At 45.5% G+C, this 21,784-nt stretch overlaps 1 protein-coding gene across 1 annotated transcript in view; it reads right to left on the bottom strand.

Annotated features, from left to right (window-relative positions):
• The window catches only part of TRIM28 (tripartite motif containing 28), a 29,109-nt gene extending 21,688 nt beyond the window's left edge, over positions 1 to 7,421 (bottom strand). The window contains 1 exon segment of the mRNA XM_056863238.1: positions 7,184 to 7,421. Within this exon segment, the coding sequence (XP_056719216.1) occupies positions 7,184 to 7,421 (238 nt within the window).
• Between the last annotated feature and the right edge of the window lie 14,363 nt (positions 7,422 to 21,784).

The following is a 21,784-nucleotide window of genomic DNA, read 5'->3' on the forward strand; positions in this document are numbered from 1 at the left end:
AGGAAGCATCTCCATGCCAGGCAACTGCATGCCTCATGTGTATGCGCACATGCGCACTGGCAACTCAGAACTGACTTGCGGCGACCTCATGGGGTTTTCAAGTCAAGAAATGTTTGGAGGTGGGCTGAGAGTTCTCAGAGGTCTGTGGCTGGCCCAGGGTCACCCAGCAGGCTTCATGTGGAGGAGTGGAGAATCAAAGCCAGTTCTTCAGATTAGCATCAGCCACTCTTAAACCACTACACCACGCTGGCTCTCATCAATATATGCAGTGCACAACAGATTGGTGACCAGAACGTCTAAGGCGGGCTATGCATACATTAGGAAGTCACTATGAAATGCTACATAGTAGGGTTCAGTTGATGTTAATCCCTGCCAGGGTCACCATTTTCACAACTCAAAGATGAAGAGTTGGATTTTAATATGCCGACTTTCTCTACCACTTGAGAATTAAAACCGGCTTACAATCACCTTCCCTTCCCCACAATGGAAATCATGTGGGGCAGGTGGGGCTGAGAGAGCTCTAAAAGAGATGTGACCAGCCTAAGGTCACCCAGCTGGCTTCATGTGGAGGAGTAGGGAATCAAACCCAGTTCTCCAGATCAGAGTCCACCACTCCAAACCTCCACTCTTAAGCACACCACACTGGCTTGCAAGAATGTCCAGGAGAGGTTTTTAGCAGTCTGTGCACACCAGGAGGGAGAGTTATTTATTTATATCCCCAGCAGGGATCCAAAATCGCTTTATCGCCTCTCCTCCATTTTATCTTCACAACCACCCTGCAAAAGTTGGTCAAGCAGAAAGAGTGACTGGCCAAATGTCAACCGCCAAGCTTCCCTGGCATACCAGGTACTCTCAAACCTGGATCCCCCAAGATCTCAATGCATATCCAGAATTTTGCTTAATACTGCCATATGCACAACCAGTGAATCTGTTAGTGCAAAATTAAATTCAACGCTATTTGACTTGTTCAAAAGACGTATGCAAAAAAAAAAAAAAGCCAAGCACTGTAAGTAGCAAGCCACCGCTGGTATAATTTTACGCTGCCAGTGCTAGAAAAATCCTTTACTCCCCTTGCATGAAGCCTGACATAATGGAAGTGGCAACCACTGATTACTAACCCTCTAAAGTTCCTCTGGACAGCTCAGCACAAAACCTGGACAGAACTTATTTCCCTCAAGTGTGCAAAACTGCACTCAAATGTGATTTTTCTGCAACTGTCCTCCATTCAAATTAATCAAAGCAATTTCAACTCTTCTACTCAGCTTTCCAATTACTAAAAAATTCTTAATTATGGAAGACTGCAAAGTGTGAAAATCATGTGCATAAGATGAATAGTGTGAAGCATGGTAAGATTCCCTTCCCAAAAAAGAATTCTCTCCCCCATCTTGTCCTCATTTACTTTACAAAGCAAAGAATCTGCAACCATTAGGTAGAAGATAAATCCTTCTCAGAATGGGAGGGGAGGGGAGGAAAGCTAATTGTTTGCATAGTTGAAGGTATACCAACTTGCCCTTGAGACATTGGAAGCTTGGGAGAAAGAATAAGATTGCTGATAAGACCAACTCCCACTACATTCCCTCAGCACAAAGCTCAGGAGGAAGGTATTTGTCACTTTGTTAGAAAAAGAACTTTTGAAATCAACTGAGCTGTAAAGAAGATAATCATATCTTAAAGCAGAAGTTAGTTTAGGACAGTAACATTTCCTGCTTTCCACAAGGCATTGTGACAATGGAAAAGAGTCCATGGACTTTCAACTTAATTATTTTCCTTGTCCTGCCATGAAAGAAACTAAAACCACATTATCATTGCCTTTGTCTACCCTCAGTATATCATGAGCAGTTTTAAGACAACCTCTCCTTGCATTTGGACAGGTTTTCAAGGAGGAAGTCAATGGGGGTTACCGCACTTGTATTCCCAGTGATGTATTAAGAGTTTGAAAACGTTATAAAAAATACTGTTCACACTTTGTTTGGCCCCTTTAGCTGTGAAGACGTCTTCCAACCATTTATAAGCCGTGGTATCCAAAAACCCTTTTAAAGCGGTATTTTAATAACATTTTCAAACTCTTAATACATCGCTGGGAATACAAAGTGCAGTAACCCCCTATAGCTTCTAGCACATTTTTGTGGGTTCTCCACTACAGCAACAATTTCCATCTAGGGCTCAGGAAGCAGTACCCAACACTGAAGTAGAGAGCCAGCATGGTGTAATGGTTAAGAGCAATGAACACTAATCTGGTGAACCCGGTTTGATTCCCCACTCCTCCACATGAGCTGTTAAGAGAGCTGTGACTAGCCCAAGGTCACCCAGGTGGCTTCATGTGTCGGAGTGGGGAAACCGGGTTGGTTTGATTGTACCTTAAGTAGCAGAGAAAGTCGGCATATAAAAAAAAACCTTCTTTCCCCCATTTGTCCACTAGCTCTTATTTAGCTGGACTGGAAGAAGCATCCTAACTGACCAAAGAGCTCCAGGATCCAGCATCAGTATTTCAGTCCTTCCCAAAGCTGGGTACAGTACCTGTTGAGATACAGTTTCTTTCAGAGGTTATTTCCCTTCAGCAAATACTGAATGCCAGAAGAAATGGGAGCAAGAGATTTTGCCAACAGCACTGTATGAAAGAACCATGAAAAATCCACATCCACTGTTAAAACCAGCGCTTCCTTTAAGGACATATTATGAAGCAATACCCCAAAACTCCCTCATCGCTCATGAAACACTGCAACTTTTTGATGTCTACTGAATCCAATAAGAAAAAAATGCATGTCCCTTATCTAAGTGTGCTTCTTTACCATGCCTTTCCTCTGGGCTCACAGCAAGAATACCACCAGCTACCCGCGAATGATGCTGAAGATCCTTTTAATTACTCCCTAGGGTTTCCCATGTGTATGGTACTGCAGGCAGCCATAAAGCAAAATCCCAAAAAACAGACATAACTTCAGTATCTTCTCCCCAAAATGGCCACTAAACAGTGTGCCCCTTCTGACTTCTCCAGAACTCTTCATCAGGCTGGACGCCTACAAAAACTGGGGAGGGGGGGCTGACCTTAAGATAATGAGTTTTTATTTAAACCTCCAGCCTGATGGAAGAGTTTGACTGTTGAATGTCATTTCAGATGGGCTTAATAAAACACTGGCTTTCGTATTTGGGCAATGCAGATGCCACAAGCTTTAGCTTGACTCGGAGCCCAAACAGTACAATCCTAGGCAGAGAAACTCCAGTCTATTCCACTGAAATCAACGGGTTGGATGGAATACCTCTGCTCAGGATTAACATCAGTCCATTTAATTATCAGTTATGGAGCCTTTAGAACTACTGCAACTTCCGTTCAACTGCTGGCACACAAGAACCCTGCTAAAGTCTTCATTCACTGACTCCTACTGACGGAAGAACACAAAATACCGTCATACCTTCTACAGAACATACTCCTGATCAAATGGTAAGCATTAGAGTCAGCCCTCAACAGTACTGAGAGAAACTCTGCTCAGAAACACTGCCTAAAATGTTATTTTGTCTGCTTGGCACTGTACAGTACAGCTTTTCCAGATTAGCTGCTGAATACCTCTGCATGACAAAGGTTTGTCTTCCTATGCCCGCAAAAGGTGACTGAGTACCTATTTAATAAGTCTTAAGTGTACATACAGCCCTGTATAACCCAGGCAGGCACCACATTGTGCCTAGCTTTCAAAAATCCTTCCACTATTGCTTTTAGGGTCTGCAAAATGTAGTTTATGAAAAGCAACGGATAAAACCGTTAGCAGACTGGGGAGAGAAAGCAAAGGAAGGTTTAGCTCTAGACTGCTGCAAAAATTCTCACAAGGCATGCCCCAGAGGTCTGTCTTCCTACACCATTCCATGACAGCAGTGATAGGGAGGGTGCTCCTAAAACAGAGCTAAGCTTACTTCAGTTTCCTCTGGACAGGGAAATTCTGCTCTGAGGCAGAAAAAAGATCTCTGAAGTCAGCAAGTTTTCACCTGTGCACCAGCAAGTCAAGCCAGAAATCCATGACAAGAGAAGTTCACAATAGGCCTGGAAGAAATAACGGCCTCCTTAATGTATGCAAGCTGGTACCTGGGAAAATTTTTGCCACTGGCTTCTGGGAATTTGAAGGATTTGGCAATCTTGGTTTAAAATGTGCTCTGAATGGCTGTTTGTGTTAGATTGTTTGTACCAAGGTTAATAAAGAAGAAGAAAATATAAAAACTTTGCTAGTATTGTGCTATTTAGAATGCTCCTTTAATGTAATATACTATATAAACAGTATTATAGGATCAAAGCATAAACAAGCCCAAACCTCGATTGTGAACAAAGACAAGAACATTAAAGCATTTAGTCAAATAAACATCGTGAGATAGATATAGATACACACACATGAATGATCTGGAACTGATCCAGCACATATAGTAGAACCTTGCATACAGACTTGACACTGCTGGAAACTACACTTTCCTTGACTGAAAGTCTCTCAAGAGAATGAAAACTTTTCTAAACCAAGACTATATAAACTGGGCTGTTTGCTCAAGTCTCCCCACGCACACAGTTAATAAAGCCAACTCCAAACCTAGGGAAAGAAAATGAGGAACTGGCTTACAGGCAGCGGAACTGACTTAGGCAGCGAAAAACTGTTTCTTTTAAGTTAAGATGGCCCATAAAAAGGTTTTTACTATGGCAGTGTACTGCAAATAGATCTAGCAGCCTGGTAAAGCAGTGGTAATTGAATTTGAGTTCCCACTGGTAGCCAGGTATTCGGATGCAACCTTGGAAACATGGGGGGTGGGAGACACACAAGATTTGCTGTTAAGTACTTTACACACTCACTGTACAATTCAAGTTGAATCTGCTGTTGTGAAGAGTAGTTAGGGGATCAAGACAACTATCAGAAGGAGCTGCAAGAATGTTTGAGCTGGAACAGGGTGAGAAGCCTAAAAGAGTTGGGGCACATGCAGATCAAGCCAAGCAACTGAATATTAGGGAGGAAAAGCAGAGAACAAGAGAAATGATGAGAAAAGCACATACATTTTTTTAACTTCCTCCCCAACTTCAGGCTTAAACAGCTTACCTGTGTTAGCTCAAGTTCTGAGATAATTAAGACTTCTCAGAATTTGAGGTTACGCAGGTAAGCTCTCCCACCTCCCATATTTCCAAGGCTGCATCCGAATACCTGGCTACCAGTGGGAACCCAAACTCAATTACCAGTGCTTTACCAGGCTGCTAGATCTATTTGCAATAGACTGGGTTATGGGCCAACATGGCAAATACTCGGTTTTGGGGGGAACTCTCATGAGGAATGCTGAGGTTTAACATGGAAGGGCAAGCTCTGCTTCCTGACCCAAGGCCCACCCCACAAGCAGCTTTTCTGGGATCCAACTACTGCAATTCCTTCACACCATTCAAAGGGGACCCCCTCTAATTCATCGGGAACCAGCAGCCAAGATGAAAGAGCCATTAAAGAAGAAAAATTGGTTTTTATAAGCTGACTTTCTCTGCCACTAAAGAATCAAACCGGCTGACAATCACCTTCCCTTCCCCACAACAGACACCCTGTGAGGTAGGCGGAGCTGCAAGAGCTCTAAGGGCAAAAAGGCATGGAAGGTTTTTGCCTTGGATTTGGCACTCTCAAAACGCACATTTTCGCCCCCACAAAAGTTTTGAGGATTCAGATGGGGGAAAATGTGCATCTAGAGCGGCAAATCCAAAGCAAAAAAAAAAAACCCATGCGTTTTCGCCCTAAGAGAACTGTGACTAGCTTGTGGTCACCCAGCTGGCTTCATGCGCAGGAGGGGGGAAACCAACCCGGTGCCCCAGATTAGTAACCACTACTCCACGCTGGCTCTCCAACTCAAAAGGCAGAGAGGAAGAGAATGCAAAATCTGCTAAACCATCAACCAAACCCAAACATAGAAAAGGGCAAGAGTCCAGGAGCACCTTAAAGACTAACACAAATATTTTCTGGCAGGTTGTGAGCTTTCGTGAGCCACAGCTCTCTTCTTCAGAAAGCTCACACCCTGCCACAAAATATTTTTTTTAAGTCTGTCTGCAGTAGTAGAAAAGGGCAAGAGTCCAGGAGCACCTTAAAAGACTAACAAAAATATTTTCTGGCAGGGTGTGAGCTTTCTGAAGAAGCGAGCTGTGGCGCACGAAAGCTCACAACCTGCCAGAAAATATTTGTGTTAGTCTTTAAGGTGCTCCTGGACTCTTGCCCTTTTCTACTAGAAAATATTTTTGTTAGTCTTTAAGGTGCTCCTGGACTCTTGCCCTTTTCTACCAGAAAATATTTGTGTTAGTCTTTAAGGTGCTACTGGACTCTTGCCCTTTTCTACCAGAAAATATTTGTGTTAGTCTTTAAGGTGCTACTGGACTCTTGCTCTTTTCTACTACTGCAGACAGACTAACACGGCGACCCACTGGGAATTGAACCCAAATATGTTTCCCGCACTACATTCGTTTTGCACACGCACAACATCCTTAGGGACTTGCAAGGAACTGGGGAGGACCAGCGAATAGGCTCGCCTTGCAGAGCAAGAAGGCGGGAAAAGGAAGCCATAGATAGCTGGAGGCATCCCCCCCCCGCCCGCCTTCCTCCCTCCTCTCCCACCCAGGAGCCCCGAGACAGAGCAGGCCCCGCACTTCTCGCGAGACTCCCAGCCCCGCCGATGCCCCCCTCGTCGGAATGCACGTGGCCACGCCTCCCTCGCTGCACAGGCGCCCTTTTCTCCCACCCCGCCCCCCCCCTCCCAATAGCTGCGCGGCCCGGATCTTCCCCCCCACACCATGCCTATCTGAGCAACACGCTCCCCCTTGCAGCCTCCCCGCCTTTTCTTCCCATGCATCGTCCCCGCCCCCCCCTCCGTTTACACGAGCGACTCTTCCCCCTCCCCCCAAAAAAAGAAAACCCTCCCCCGCCTTTTGCAAGGTCTTTGCACGAGAACCCACGGCCCTCCCCTCGAGCACTGCTCCGTTCACACGAGACGCGCGTCGGGGAGGCCACGCGTTTGCGCGGCAACCGTTCCCAAGGGTTGTTTGCTGGGCTCGCCCTTTCTCCCCCCCCCAACACGCCAGCCCACCCCCCCGATCTGCACCCCCCCGGGCGAAATGCACCCTCCCCAGGGCGAAATGCACCCTCCCCAGGGCGAAATGCACCCTCCCCCCGCAGTTTGCACGCTCCCGGGAGCCCCCCCGCCTCACCTTGGCCTTCCTTGTTGTTGCCCCCTGCGGCGGGGGCGGGCTCGGCCTTCAGGCACTCCTTGCAGACGGTGTGGAGGCAGGGCAGGAGGCGCGGGTCCCGCTCGGAGCGCAGACGCTCCCGGCACACGCCGCACTTCTCCAGCAGGTCGATGCCTTCCGAGGCCGAGGCGGCGGAGGAGGACTGCTTGTCCCCGCCGCCCGCTTCTGCAGGAGCCGGCGCGGTCGCCGAGGCCGACATGTCCGCCGAGCCAAAAAAACAACAACAAAAAGCCTTTCTAAAACGGCGCGAGCCGCCCGAGAAGAAAAGGGGCTGGGACGCCGACGGAACGCTCCGCCACGGGAAACCGGGGTGGGGGGGGCCGCCGCGGCTGGCACGAACAGCGCCGGAGAGGGAAGAGCGCGCGCGACACAGAGAGAGAGAGAGAGAGAGAGAGAGAGAGAGAGAGAGAGAGGAGACAAGGGGAGCTGCGCGCGCAGCCAACACACCACGCAGGCCTCGGCTCGCCTAAGCGCCACCCACCCGGCCCCGAGGAATGACGGGCAAGAAGAGGGAACTCGCACCCCACGCGCGCCTCCTAGGCCGCAGATAAGCCTCCCGCGAAGAGGCGGGGCCGCCGCCGACCCCGCCGCCCAATCGGCGCTCCCGAGGAGGACACAATGCTCGAGGGGCGGGCCAATCCTCGCGTTGCCCTCCTTGGACCGACGTCGGCTGTACCCTATGGGCGCCCGGCTGGGGGGGGGAGGAAAGGCGTGGTTCAAAGAGAACGGGCACGAAACCGGCCCAATCAAACAGCCCGGAGAACCTACAAGGACCAATAAACTCCGGTCTAGTCGTGTATCCCATCCTTTAAATGGGGAGGCGGGGGGGGAGAGAGAGACTAATAGATCAAGGTGGTTGAAAAAGCGCATCGAGCGACGCCCCGCCCTCAGCGAAGGGGCGGGACGTATGAAAAAATATTTAAAGGATGAGGTGCCATGGCAACCTTCTCTTAGTCTTGGGAGGGTGATTGGCAGAAAGACGCGCCAATGGCTTTCTTGCGTGGGAAAGGGACCTGTTGGGCGGTAGAAGCCATCGTTATCGCCCGTCCCTTGTTTCACGTGTAGGGTTTTGCCACCAGCCCGGTTTTTAAGTCTCCATGTTGGCTGTTAGAATGGATACTAGTCGTGCTGCAGGCCTATTCCCTCTAGTATCAGAGGAGCAGGCCTATTCTATTAGGTGCTGTGGAACACAGGCAGGATGCTGCTGCTGCAGTCGTCTTGTTTGTGGGCTTCCTAGAGGCACCTGGTTGGCCACCATGTGAACAGACTGCTGGGCTTGATGGGCCTGGGTCTGATCCAGCAATGGCCTTTCTTATGTTCTTAAATCAGCTGGCATAGCTTTGTAGCCCATGGCTGCAAATTCTGTGTACCATCTCCTTTTACAACTATATCTCATTCAGCCAAGTGGGTATGTGTTGGTGTTTGGAAGAAGTATCCGACACCCCAGAGGCGAGTGAATACTGCAGAGTCAGCACGTATACAAAAGTGCTCTTTTATTTCACAGTGTCAAAGTGCTTCGCAAAGCATTCCACTTCTCACAACCCACAACCAAATACATATATGTTACACTTATATACATAACTGGCGTAGTCTCCCAGCCAATCAACTGTTGGCTGCCTCGTCTCCAGGACCATCTAGCTCAGTCCAGTGCAAGCCCGTTTTTCTGCTCAGTCATTGAGCTGTCATGTGACATCACCAATCACCTGGCTGTCACTTAGATCTTTTCTATCTGCTTGCCAATGTGCAGTCTTACATGTCAACAGTATGAAGTTCCAACTCAACATGCCTGAGGTGAGGGCTGTAGGCTGCAATCCAACCCTGGTCTGATCTAGCATGGCTTTTCTTATGGGAAGTGGGGAGATGCTTCAGGTCGTGGTGAAGAACCATCTAGATCACAGTATATGGAGTTTTAAAGTGGAGCAGCAAATGGGTTTGATATGTTAGGTGAAAAATATGTTTTGTGATCCTTTGGCTAGCCCTGTTAATGCTGCTGCGGTCGTCCTGTTTGTGGTCTTCCGAGAGGCACCTGGTTGGCCACTGTGTGAACAGACTGCTGGACTTGATGGGCCTTGGTCTGATGCAGCAGGGCCTTTCTTATGTCCTTATGATGCATACCTATTCTTTCTAGGATTAGAGGAGCATGCCTATTATTTTGGGTGCGGTGGAACACAGGCAGGATGGTGCTGCTGCAGTCGTCTTGTTTGTGGCTTCCTAGAGGCCCCTGGTTGGCCACCGTGTGAGCAGACTGCTGGACTTGATGGGCCTGGGTCTGATCCAGCAGGGCCTTTCTTATGTCCTTATTCACAGTGGGTTGCCGTGTTAGTCTGTCTGCAGTAGTAGAAAAGAGCAAGAGTCCAGTAGCACCTTAAAGACTAACAAAAATATTTTCTGGCAGTGTATGAGCTTTCTGAAGAAGTGAGCTGTGGCTCACGAAAGCTCATACCCTGCCAGAAAATATTTGTGTTAGTCTTTAAGGTGCTACTGGACTCTTGCTCTTTTCTACTTATGTTCTTATGACAGGGTTTTTCGTGGGATAGGCTGTGGCAAAACATGCAGGCCCAGCTGTCATGGAGTAATTCTTTTTTGAATAAGGAACATCAGAAAGGCCATGCTGGATCAGACCAAGGCCCATCAAGTCCAGCAGTCTGTTCACACAGAGGCCAACCAGGTGCCTTTAGGAAGCCCCCAAACAAGACGACTGCAGCAGCACCATCCTGCCTGTGTTCCACAGCACCTCATATAATTATACATCATATAATTATAATAAGGAACATAAGAAAAGCCATGCTGGATCAGACCAAGGCCCATCAAGTCCAGCAGTCTGCTCACACAGTGGCCAACCAGGTGCCTCTAGGAAGCCACTAACAAGACGAGTGCAGCACCACCATCCTGCCTGTGTTCCACCGCACCCAAAACAATAGGCATGCTCCTCTGATACTAGAGAGAATAGGTATGCAGCATGACTAGTATCCATTCTAACTAACAGCCATGAATACCCCTCTCCTCCATGAATATGTCCACTCCCCTCTTAAAGCTCTCCAAGCTGGCAGCCATCACCACATCCTGGGGCAGGGAGTTCCACAAGTTAACTATGCGTTGTGTGAAAAAATACTTCCTTTTATCTGTTTTGAATCTCTCACCCTCCAGCTTTAGCAGATGACCCCGTGTTCTAGTATTATGGGAGAGGGAGAAAAACGTCTCCCTGTCCACTCTCTCCAAACCATGCATAATTGTATAGACCTCTATCATGTCTCCCCTCAGCCGTCTTCTTTCCAAGCTAAACAGCCCTAGCATCTTAACCACTCCCCATAGGACAGTTGCTCTAGTCCCCTAATCATTTTGGTTGCTCTTTTCATGGCGACCCTATGAATCAATGTCTTCCAAAGTGTCCTGTCCTTAACAGCCTTGCTCAGATCTTGCAAACTGAGGACCGTGGCTTCTTTTATAGAGTCAATCCATCTCTTGTTGGGTCTTCCTCTTTTCCTGCTGCCTTCAACTTTTCCTAGCATGATTGTCTTTTCCAGTGACTCTTGTCTTCTCTAATATGTCCAAAGTACGACAGCCTCAGTACATAATATAATTATAATAAGAACATAAGGAAGGCCATGCTGAATCAGACCAAGACCCAGCAGTCTGTTCACACAGTGGCCAACTAGGTGCCTCTGAAAAGCCCACAAACAAGACGACTGCAGCACCATCCTGCCTATGTTCCACAGCACCTAAATGGTAAATGAACTAGAGCCAGCACCTAGGGTAGCCAATAGGCCTGAATAAAAATGAATATACCTTGTCCTAGGAAACTGTGCCCACAGTCCTGTATTCATAATAGCTTTCTCCCCACCCCTTGGTTGTAGCCCAGAGTGGAAATCTCTCCGGTAATGGAATGTAACACTAAAACAATTGACAAAGTGAGTCCTGGCTCATTAAAGTTTATCTCATAATAACAGTGCTTTCCTAAGGAGAGTTACTCCAGTCTAAGCCCATTGAAACAAATGGGCTTGGACTGGAGTAATTCTCCTTAGGAATGCAATGTTATTATGAAACTAGAAGGGTACAGCACTGTTTAGAATTAGGACTGGCCATCAGTTTCATACCTGAGCAGGCATTTGAACCCACGTCATTCTACTCTTCTTTCTACAAAATCACCTGTTGAATTACATTGATGAACAAAGCAAAGTGTGCATTTTTGTGGTGCTGAAAATAGGGATGCTGGCTTCCAGGTGGGACCTGGGGATCCTCTGGAACTACAGTTAATCCCCAGACTACAGAGATCAGTCCCCCTGGAGAAAATGGATGCTTTGGAGGGTGGACTCTATGGCATTGTGCCCCTCTGAGGTCCCTGTCCTCCCCAGGCTCCGTCCTCACATCTCCAGGAGTTTCCCAACCAGGATATGGCCACCCTACCCCCCCATCCCCCACAAAGCATGTTATTTACCTCTTGAAGCGTTTAAACACATAGTCATTCTTCTTTGTCTAGCTCAAGTGACAAACCACCCACAGGCCAAATTTTGCAAAAAGGACCATGAGTTATCAAGCACTTATACCAGATGGCCATTACATTTAAACTGGAGATCAGAAGGTTTCCGAGTATCACTGATTGTAACAACAACTGGAAAAATGGAACAACCCTCTCTCCCAGGAGGGACAGAGGTGTTCATGCTCAAAGTCTTAACAGTCATAACACTGTACCAGATTTGAGATCAGCTGGGTATTTCTTATGCATCTGATGAAGTGGGCCCATAAAATATCTTAGACCAGAATAAAGTCTTTAAGGTGCTCTCAGTAGAATACCTCATTGTGTGTAGAATTGCTTGATTGAGTCTGCCGGGTGTGTTTTATTCAACTTATTTAAATATAACATTCAACAGGAACATCTACAGCCAGTGTGGTATAGTAGTTAGTGTTGGACTAGCATATTGGAGGCCCAAGTTCAAATCCTCCATGGAAGCTTGCATCGCATACTCTCAGCTTAACCTACCTCAACGGGTTGCTGTGAAGCTAAAATGGAGCCGTGAATGATGTACGCCACATTAAATCCCCACTGGGGAAAATAGCAAGGTATAAATTGGGTTGCCAGCCTCCAGGTGGTACACAAATGCACAGAGCCAAGTAGCAAAAATGCAAATGTTAATAAGTGCAAAACATCAAAGACAGCAGTGTGAGACAAATAGACCTAACAGTAGTGACTATACAATGTACACTAACAGCAGTGACTACACAATGTACAATATATATGTGTACCTTTTACCCGTGCTAATTTCCAAACCATATGGTATAGGCACGGGAGTGCTTTTGTTTTGTTTATATTGAGCCTCCAGGTGGTGGCTGGAGATCTCCCACTATTACAACTGATCTCCAGGTGGCAAAGATCAGTTCCCCTGGAGAAAATGGCCTCCCTTCCAAATACTAGCCAGGGCTAAGTTTGCCAAGTGCCCCTAGCCACCAATAGGATTGAGTGGAGTGTAGGGTGGCCAGCTCCTGGTTGGGAAACTCCTGGAGATTTGGGGATGGAGTCCAGGTAGGACAGGGATCTCAGTGAGGTACAATGCCATTGAGTCCACCCTTCAAAGCATCCATTTTCTCCATGGAAACTGGAGTCTGGAGGAGCTGTGATTCTGGGGGATCCCCAAGTCCCACCTAGAGGCTGGCATCCCTAGCTTGAGCAGACCCTGCTTAGCTCCTGAGATCTGATGAGATCAGGGTAGCTTGGGGCTATCCAGGTCAGGGTGTTACAGGGCATAGGTGGAGCTATTTGGATGCTAATTTAGTGGAGTAAAGCAACAGGAAGAACTCAACTGCTCCAGGCATTTACTTTGTCTTTGGGGAGAAGAGCCTGCCTGCCTTTTAATTGTTACACTAATTGAAAGTATGTTCACTGTGGCCATTTATGCATGGGAGTTTTTGCCTTAGATTTGCGCTCTCTAGATGCACATTTTCCCCATCCAAATTCTCAAAACTCAAAAATAAGCCTCCATGCAGAGTTTTGAGAATATGGATGGGGAAAATGTGCATCTAGAGAGTGGCAAATCCAAGGCAAAACCTCCCGTGCATAAATGGCCAGAGTCTCCTGGATGGATACAATTCCAAAGAAAAAGCTCTTGCAGTCAAAAACAAAAAACTAAAACACCCAACACATAGCCTTCCTAGAGATTTGGAAGTGCAGCCTTGGGAAGATGGGAGTTTGGGGAGGAGAGGGACCTCAGCAGGGTTTAAGACCATACAGTTAATCCTCCAAAGGTGCCATTTTCTCCAAAGGAATTGGAGATCAGGTTTAGTTCCTGGAGATATTCAGGCAGCATCTGAAGGGTTAGCCTGTGGAACAAAATAAAACAGGAGTCCAGCAGACACCTTAAAGACTGTCCGAACTGATTCCAGACGACGCTTTAATGAATCAGAGCTCACTTCATCAAATGCATGGAGTGAACGTGTATAACTCTGATAAATAACTGCTACTAGGGTTGCCAACCTCCAGCTACTAGCTGGAGATCTCCTGCTAGTACAACTGATCTCCAGCCGATAGAGATCAGTTCCCCTGGAGAAAATGGCCACTTTGGCAATTGGACTCTATGGCATTGAAGCCCCTCTCCAAACCCTGCCCTCCTCCAAAAACCTCCCGCTGGTGGTGAAGAGCGACCTGGCAACCCTACACTGAAAAGCCACTGCCTCACCATTTTGTTTAAAGTTCAGCCCCCCGCTGCTTGGAGATGGTGTGCTTCTCCCATGGTTCGAGAATGCATTGCTCACGTTGAAAATAGGCAAACAGCAACACAGTGTTTACAGAAGGCTCTTTCTGCCTCCCTTCAATACATCAATGGACGAAATGCTTCCCTTTGGCTATGTCTGCCTTTAATATATCCTCATATTCCTCTGACAGCCCTTGGCTAGTCTGAGACCATCCCTTCGGTTCGACCCAAATTCCCATTTGTTGCCCAAAAACCCTTCTCCTACTTCCTGTGTTCGCATCTTATCTTGGAACTCCATTCATTCCCTGGGCTCTGCCCTTCTTACCCTTCCTGGAGAAAGATGTTTTTACATGTCTTTTCTAATCAGATAAGATGTTCAGGAGGTCTACTCTCCTTCCTGTCCCTCATGTTTCTGTTTAGACTGTAAGTCTGCAGATAGTGCTCTGAGTTTTGTACAAATGGGAAAGCATCTTGGTGCTTTTTAGATATCATAATTAGTTTCTAAGGACGAAGGCTTTTGGAAGTATGATGTAAGGGATCACGTTTGATAAGGACAAACTTTGTTGAACTGGGGGTGGGTGGGAGTATAGCTCAGGGTTTAAAGCACACAATTGGCCCGCCGCAATTCTCAGCTTCAGTCCCTGACATCTCCAGTTCAAAGGACCTTGGTCCTGATTTAAAACCTGGCACTGGGGTGGGGGAGACAAAAGAATGCAACCCATGTGACTTTGTGCTCATTCCTGTCTCTTCTATAGAGGTTTAATGAGTAGGAATGGGCAACTGAAGCTTTTCATTGCAGGAAGCTGGATAACACAGCTGGGTAGTTGCTTCAAGATCAAACTGATATTGAAGGGATAGCTAGAGAGACCAGTTTAAAAGTTGCCCCCCCTACCGAGTTAGCCTGCTAGAGATCCATAGCCTGGGAAGGTGTTACGGTAATGTTGCAGAAATATCCACATTGCATGTGCAGCAACTAGGATAACTAATCTCCAGGGGGGTTCGCGGTTGGTGTTAGACCATGAGGCCTGCATTGTGTGATAGGCACAGAGCAGTTTCAGGGGCAGTTGGTTTCAAGTTACTCCAAGGCAGAGGCAATAAATCAATCATTCTTCAACCGCAATAGAACTAGGACAAATGGCTCTGGTGTCTCTGTAAAAACAGCAAGACTCTTAATGCCTTTTTGGAAGTGAGATTTCACTTGCAACATTAAAAGTAAAAAGGTAAAGGTCCCCTGTGCAAGCACCGGGTCATTCCTGACCCATGGGGTGACGTCACATCCTGACGTTTACTAGGCAGACTGTGTTTATGGGGTGGTTTGCCAGTGCCTTCCCCAGTCATCTTCCCTTTACCTCCAGCGAGCCAGGTACTCATTTTACCGACCTCGGAAGGATGGAAGGCTGAGTCAACCTTGAGCCGGCTACCTGAAACCAACTTCCGTCGGGATTGAACTCAGGTCGTGAGCAGAGCTTGGACTGCAGTACTGCAGCTTACCACTCTGCGCCACGGGGCTCATTCACATTGACAGGAGATAAATTGAAAGTCTTGCACAAGGTATAAAGTCCAATTGCCAAAGCGACCATTTTCTCCAGGTGAACTGATCTCTATCGGCTGGAGAGCAGTTGTCATAGCAGGAGATCTCCAGCTAGTACCTGGAGGTTGGCAACCCTAATCATGACCAGTATCCATTTTGACTAGTAGCCGTGGATAGCCCTCTCCTCCGTGAACATGTCCACACCCCTCTTAAAGCCTTCCAAATTGGCAGCCATCACCTCATCCTGGGGCAGGGAGTTCCACATCTTAACTACGCATTGTGTGAAGAAATACTTCCTTTTATCTGTTTTGAATCTCTCACCCTCCAGCTTCAGCAGATGACCCCACATTCTCATTGGGAAGAAAAGTGGGGTGTAGATATCCAAATCAATAAAAATCAGACATATTTTGCATTATCCTCCATTGGTGGGTTGAGTGCACACACACACACACACACACAGAAAGCAGTGGTTAACATTTAACAGTCTAGATTTAATTTGTGGCACGCCGGCCGAACCAGAAGATAAAATCCAGACTACCGCTGATTTATACAGCTTTCTTCTGTTCACCTATTCAATACAGATACCACCCTCCTTTTTACACTTTGCCCAGCTCTGATTTGAAAAGGGGAAGAAGCAAAGTGCAGCTTTTCCCTTCACAGTTCCCTGGCAGGGGAGAAATGATGAAGGAACAACTCCCTGGACCTGTGAAGGAGAAGAAAAGGCCTTCCTTCCCCCAAAAAACTGCTGTCTCCTTGTGCATGTGATCCAATCATTGTGAAGAATCTGCTGCTTGCCTCATAAATCAAGCACTTAAAATGGAAATGGTCTGTGTGGGGAGCATCTCCACCTCCCCGGGTATTTAAAAATGCAGTTTTTCAGCAGGAAAAAAAAAAGTTTTAAAGGGAGATTCCCAACCAGAAGCTGCTCAGTTGCCACTCACATGCAGATTTGATACTATCAGACTTGGACTCAATGGGAAATTAGGATGTTTCGCAGCGCATTACAAAAAGGAATTGTTCCACTTTACAGGTTAAGTCCATTGTTTTAAGGTTCATCCATAGTTGGGAGTGGACCACACCCTCTGAAATCACTCTTTGGATTAGATCTCATTTATTACCTGGGCTCTGCAATGTAATGTAGCACACCTTATCCTGGGATAGTAGAAAAGGGCAAGAGTCCAGTAGCACCTTAAAGACTAACACGAATATTTTCTGGTAGGGTATGAGCTTTCGTGAGCCACAGCTCACGTCTTCAGATAACTCCCAAGGAAAGCTCATACCCTCCCAGAAAATATGTTAGTCTTTAAGGTGCTACTGGACTCTGGCCCTTTTCTACTACTGCAGACAGACTAACACGGCTACCCACTGTGACTTATCCTGGGAAGCTGAGCTCCCTCTCCTCCCTTTCTTTCTGCTGATTATAGCCCTGGGTCTAAACCTCTCTGCCCTGCCAGTCCAGTGTAACACTTAATGCATCTGAGAAAGTGGGCTCTGGTTCAAGAAACCATATGCCCTATTTTAAAGTTCTTAAACGTGGCTGTTTTGAAAATACGGCTGCCTCTCTGGGATGTATTTGAACGGGCTCCTTTCCTGCTGGCGGCAATTCAGCAGTTGTTTCACCTAGCTCAAAAGCTGCAGGAACCCACTGTGATTCCAAACAAAAACTGGAAGCGAGATAGGGTTGCCAACCTCCAGGTGGTGGTTCGAGATCTCCCGCTATTACAACTGATCTCCAGCCGATAGAGATCAGTTCACCTGGAGAAAATAGCTGCTTTGGCAATTAGACTCGATGGCACTGAAGTCCCTCCCCTCTCCAAACCCTGCCCTCCTCAGGCTCCATCCTCAAAATCTCCAGGTATTTCCCAACCTGGAACTGGCAATCCTAAAGTGAGATCTTTCTGGGATGAGGCACAGCACACACACACACACACACACACACCCAGAGGCTCACTGTTCTGCTTGTGTTTCCTGTGGTATGTAGCCATTTTATTGCCCCCATTCATAAAAGAGACGGATGTCACTGGGTACTGTTGTGCCGACCTAATGGGCTTTATAACTACTATCTATAGCCCGATACAGACTATAGCAGGATTTTACATCTTCTTCCTATTATATTTACAGATTCTTCCTATTATATATTTATTTTGTAGAACATCCAGGCTGAAGAGTTTTAGTACTTTCTACTACTACTGAGCAAGGCTGTCAAAGATAGGACATTTTGGAGGACTTTCATTCATAGGGTCACCATGAGTCGGAAGCGACTTGACGGCACTTAACACACACACGCTACTACCCTGCCCTCTCCTTGTGATTTACACCAACACTTCTGTAGTGAAGAGGCCAGAGCACAGCCATGTAGGGGTTTAAGGTTAAATTAGCTCAATCTTAGCACTTTCTGTCTTTGTTCCTTGCTTGCTGGGAAAATATGTGCTATGTGGCTGAGTTTCAGCCAGCTTTTTTTACTCTGTACTGCACTCCCCTCCACCCAACATAGCTTTTGTCCATGACTGCTTATTGCAGCCCCTTCCCAATGCGGCTTTTGCACACACGCATGCCTCATCGTAGCTTTTGGAGTGGACAGAAGGGAGCTCACCTCCCTCTCTCACCAGCAGAAGCGCAGGTTGGATCCCACCCAGCTTCACAACACTTATGCATGGGAGGTTTTGCCTTGGATTTGCTGCTCTCTAGATGCACACTTTCCCCATCCAAATTCTTAAAACTCAAAAATAAGCCCCCATGTAGAGTTTTGAGAATTCGAAGGGGGAAAATGTGCATCTAGAGAGCAGCAAATCCAAGGCAAAATCTCCCCATGCATAAATGGCCTGTATTGCAGATAATGTTGCATATCCGTGCCCATTCCGTCCCACTCGGGCTTCGAATTGTTGCCTATTGACATGATTTTTTTAAAGCACCTATCTGAGGCTATCATATTTGGGTCACATTTTGAGAAGGCCAGAGTCACTGGAAAAGACAGTCATGCTAGGAAAAGTGGAGGGCAGCAGGAAAAGAGGAAGACCCAACAAGAGATGGGGGGTTACCGCACTTTGTATTCCCAGCGATGTATTAAGAGTTTGAAAATGTTATAAAAAATACTGTCCGCACTTTGTTTGGCCTCTTTAGCTGTGAAGACGTCTTCCAACCATAAGCTGTGGTATCCAAAAACCTTTTAAAGCGATGTTTTTTACAACATTTTCAAACTCTTAATACATCGCTGGGAATACAAACTGCGGTAACCCCCTATGTATTCCCACTGATGTATGAAGAGTTTGAAAAAGTTATAAAAAATACTGTCCGCACTTTGTTTGGCCCCTTTAGCTGTGAAGACGTCTTCCAACCATTTATAAGCCGTAGTATCCAAAAACCCTTTTAAAGTGATTTTTTTTACAACATTTTCAAACTCTTAATACATTGCTGGGAATTTTGGATACCACGGCTTATAAATGGTTGGAAGACGTCTTCGCAACTAAAGGGGCCAAACAAAGTGTGAACAGTATTTTTTAGAACGTTTTCAAACTCTTAATACATCGGTGGGAATACATAGAAAGCGCGGACAGTATTTTTTTATAACGTTTTCAAACTCTTAATACATCGGTGGGAATACATAGAAAGCGCGGACAGTATTTTTTTATAACGTTTTCAAACTCTTAATACATCGGTGGGAATACATAGAAAGTGCGAACAGTATTTTTTATAACGTTTTCAAACTCTTAATACATCGGTGGGAATACATAGAAAGAGCGAACAGTATTTTTTATAACGTTTTCAAACTCTTAATACATCGGTGGGAATGCACAGAAAGTGCGAACAGTATTTTTTTATAACGTTTTCAAACTCTTAACACATCGGTAGGAATGCACAGAAAGTGCGAACAGTATTTTTTTATAACGTTTTCAAACTCTTAATACATCGGTGGGAATGCACAGAAAGTGCGAACAGTATTTTTTTATAACGTTTTCAAACTCTTAATACATCGGTGGGAATGCATAGAAAGTGCGAACAGTATTTTTTTATAACGTTTTCAAACTCTTAATACATCGGTGGGAATGCATAGAAAGTGCGAACAGTATATTTTTATAACGTTTTCAAACTCTTAATACATCGGTAGGAATGCACAGAAAGTGCGAACAGTATTTTTTATAACGTTTTCAAACTCTTAATACATCGGTGGGAATGCATAGAAAGTGCGAACAGTATTTTTTTTATAACGTTTTCAAACTCTTAATACATCGGTGGGAATGCATAGAAAGTGCGAACAGTATTTTTTATAACGTTTTCAAACTCTTAATACATCGGTGGGAATGCATAGAAAGTGCGAACAGTATTTTTTTATAACGTTTTCAAACTCTTAAGACATCGGTGGGAATGCATAGAAAGCGCGAACAGTATTTTTTTATAACGTTTTCAAACTCTTAATACATCGGTGGGAATGCATAGAAAGTGCGAACAGTATTTTTGTATAACGTTTTCAAACTCTTAATACATCGGTAGGAATGCACAGAAAGTGCGAACAGTATTTTTTATAACGTTTTCAAACTCTTAATACATCGGTGGGAATGCATAGAAAGTGCGAACAGTATTTTTTTATAACGTTTTAAAACTCTTAATACATCGGTGGGAATGCATAGAAAGTGCGAACAGTATTTTTTATAACGTTTTCAAACTCTTAATACATCGGTGGGAATGCACAGAAAGTGCGAACAGTATTTTTTTATAACGTTTTCAAACTCTTAATACATCGGTGGGAATGCATAGAAAGTGCGAACGGTATTTTTTTTATAACGTTTTCAGACTCTTAATACATCGGTGGGAATACAAGCGCGGTAACAGGTTGGCTCAATCCAGGAAGCCACAGCCTTCCGTTTGCAAGACCTGAGCAAGGCATTTTGGAAGACTTTGATTCAATAGGGTCGCCATGAGTCGGGAAGCGACTTGCCGGCCCTGAACGCACACCTCTCGGTCAAAGCAACGCGCCAAGCGTGCACGCTCGCGCCCTCTTTTGTCCCCAGGCATGCAAGGGGCTGCCCTTGCCACCCAGCGCCGCCGTTCGAACGCCGGCTCGGCTCCCCTCGGCACGGCGAGGGTTAAAACCACCGAGCTGGAGGCGCCTCGCCGGCGGGGCGGGGAGGGGACAGGATGCAGACGGGGCCGCCTTTCCTGTGCGCCGAACCCGCCGCCGCTCGCGCGCTCCAGGTGGCTCTTCCTCCCCCCCCCCCCCGCTCCTCCCAGGCCGGAGACTGGAATGCGGCCGCCCGAGGCGCGCGCCGACCCTGCTCGGACCCCCCGGGCTGGGGCGCATCGGTGAGAGCGGCTGGCGCGGCGGTGGGGGGCCGTCCAGCGTAGGGGGCGAGGCAGGGCAAGGAGGGGGCCCCCGCGTGGAGGCGCCCGCTCCCATTGGGCGATGCCTCCGAAGGGCGATTTCCCTCCATTCCTCCCCGATCAGTTTGCAACGGAGATAGAGCCTCCTCCTCCTCCTCCTCATTTTATTTAATAATTATAGGAGCTATAGCCTTCATTTTTAAAGAATTTTGTTTTATTTAATAATTATAGGAGATATTTCCTTTTTTTATTTTATTTAATAATTGTAAGAGATATATAGTTTTTTTATTTAATAATTATAGGAGATAGATCCTTTTTTTTCTTTTTTTCTTTTATTTAATAATTATAGGAGATAGATCCTTCTACTTTTTATTTAATAATTAAAGGAGCTATCCTACTTTTTAAATTTTATTTTATTTAATAATTAAAGGAGATGTATCCTTCTTTTTTACTTTATTTAATAATTATAGGAGGTAGATCCTTTTTCTTTTTTCTTTTATTTAATAATTATAGGAGCTATATCCTACTTTTTATTTAATAATTATCGGAGCTATCCTTCTACTTTTTAAATTTTATTTTATTTAATAATTATAGGAGATGTATCCTTTTTTATTTTATTTAATAATTATAAGAGATAGATCCTTTTTCTTTTTTCTTTTATTTAATAATTATCGGAGCTATCCTTCTACTTTTTAAATTTTATTTTATTTAATAATTATAGGAGATATATCCTTTTTTACTTTATTTAATAATTATAGGAGATAGATCCTTTTTCTTTTTTCTTTTATTTAATAATTATAGGAGATAGATCCTTCTACTTTTAATTTAATAATTATCGGAGCTATCCTTCTACTTTTTAAATTTTATTTTATTTAATAATTATTGGCGATATATCCTTTTTGTTGTATGTAATAATTATAGGAGATATATCCTTTTTATTTTATTTAATAATTATCAGAGATATATCCTACTTTTTATTTAATAATTATCGGAGCTATCCTACTTTTTAAATTTTATTTTATTTATTAATTA

The sequence above is a fragment of the Euleptes europaea genome, chromosome 18, assembly GCF_029931775.1.
Source record: "Euleptes europaea isolate rEulEur1 chromosome 18, rEulEur1.hap1, whole genome shotgun sequence".
Classification (NCBI taxonomy): domain Eukaryota; kingdom Metazoa; phylum Chordata; class Lepidosauria; order Squamata; family Sphaerodactylidae; genus Euleptes; species Euleptes europaea.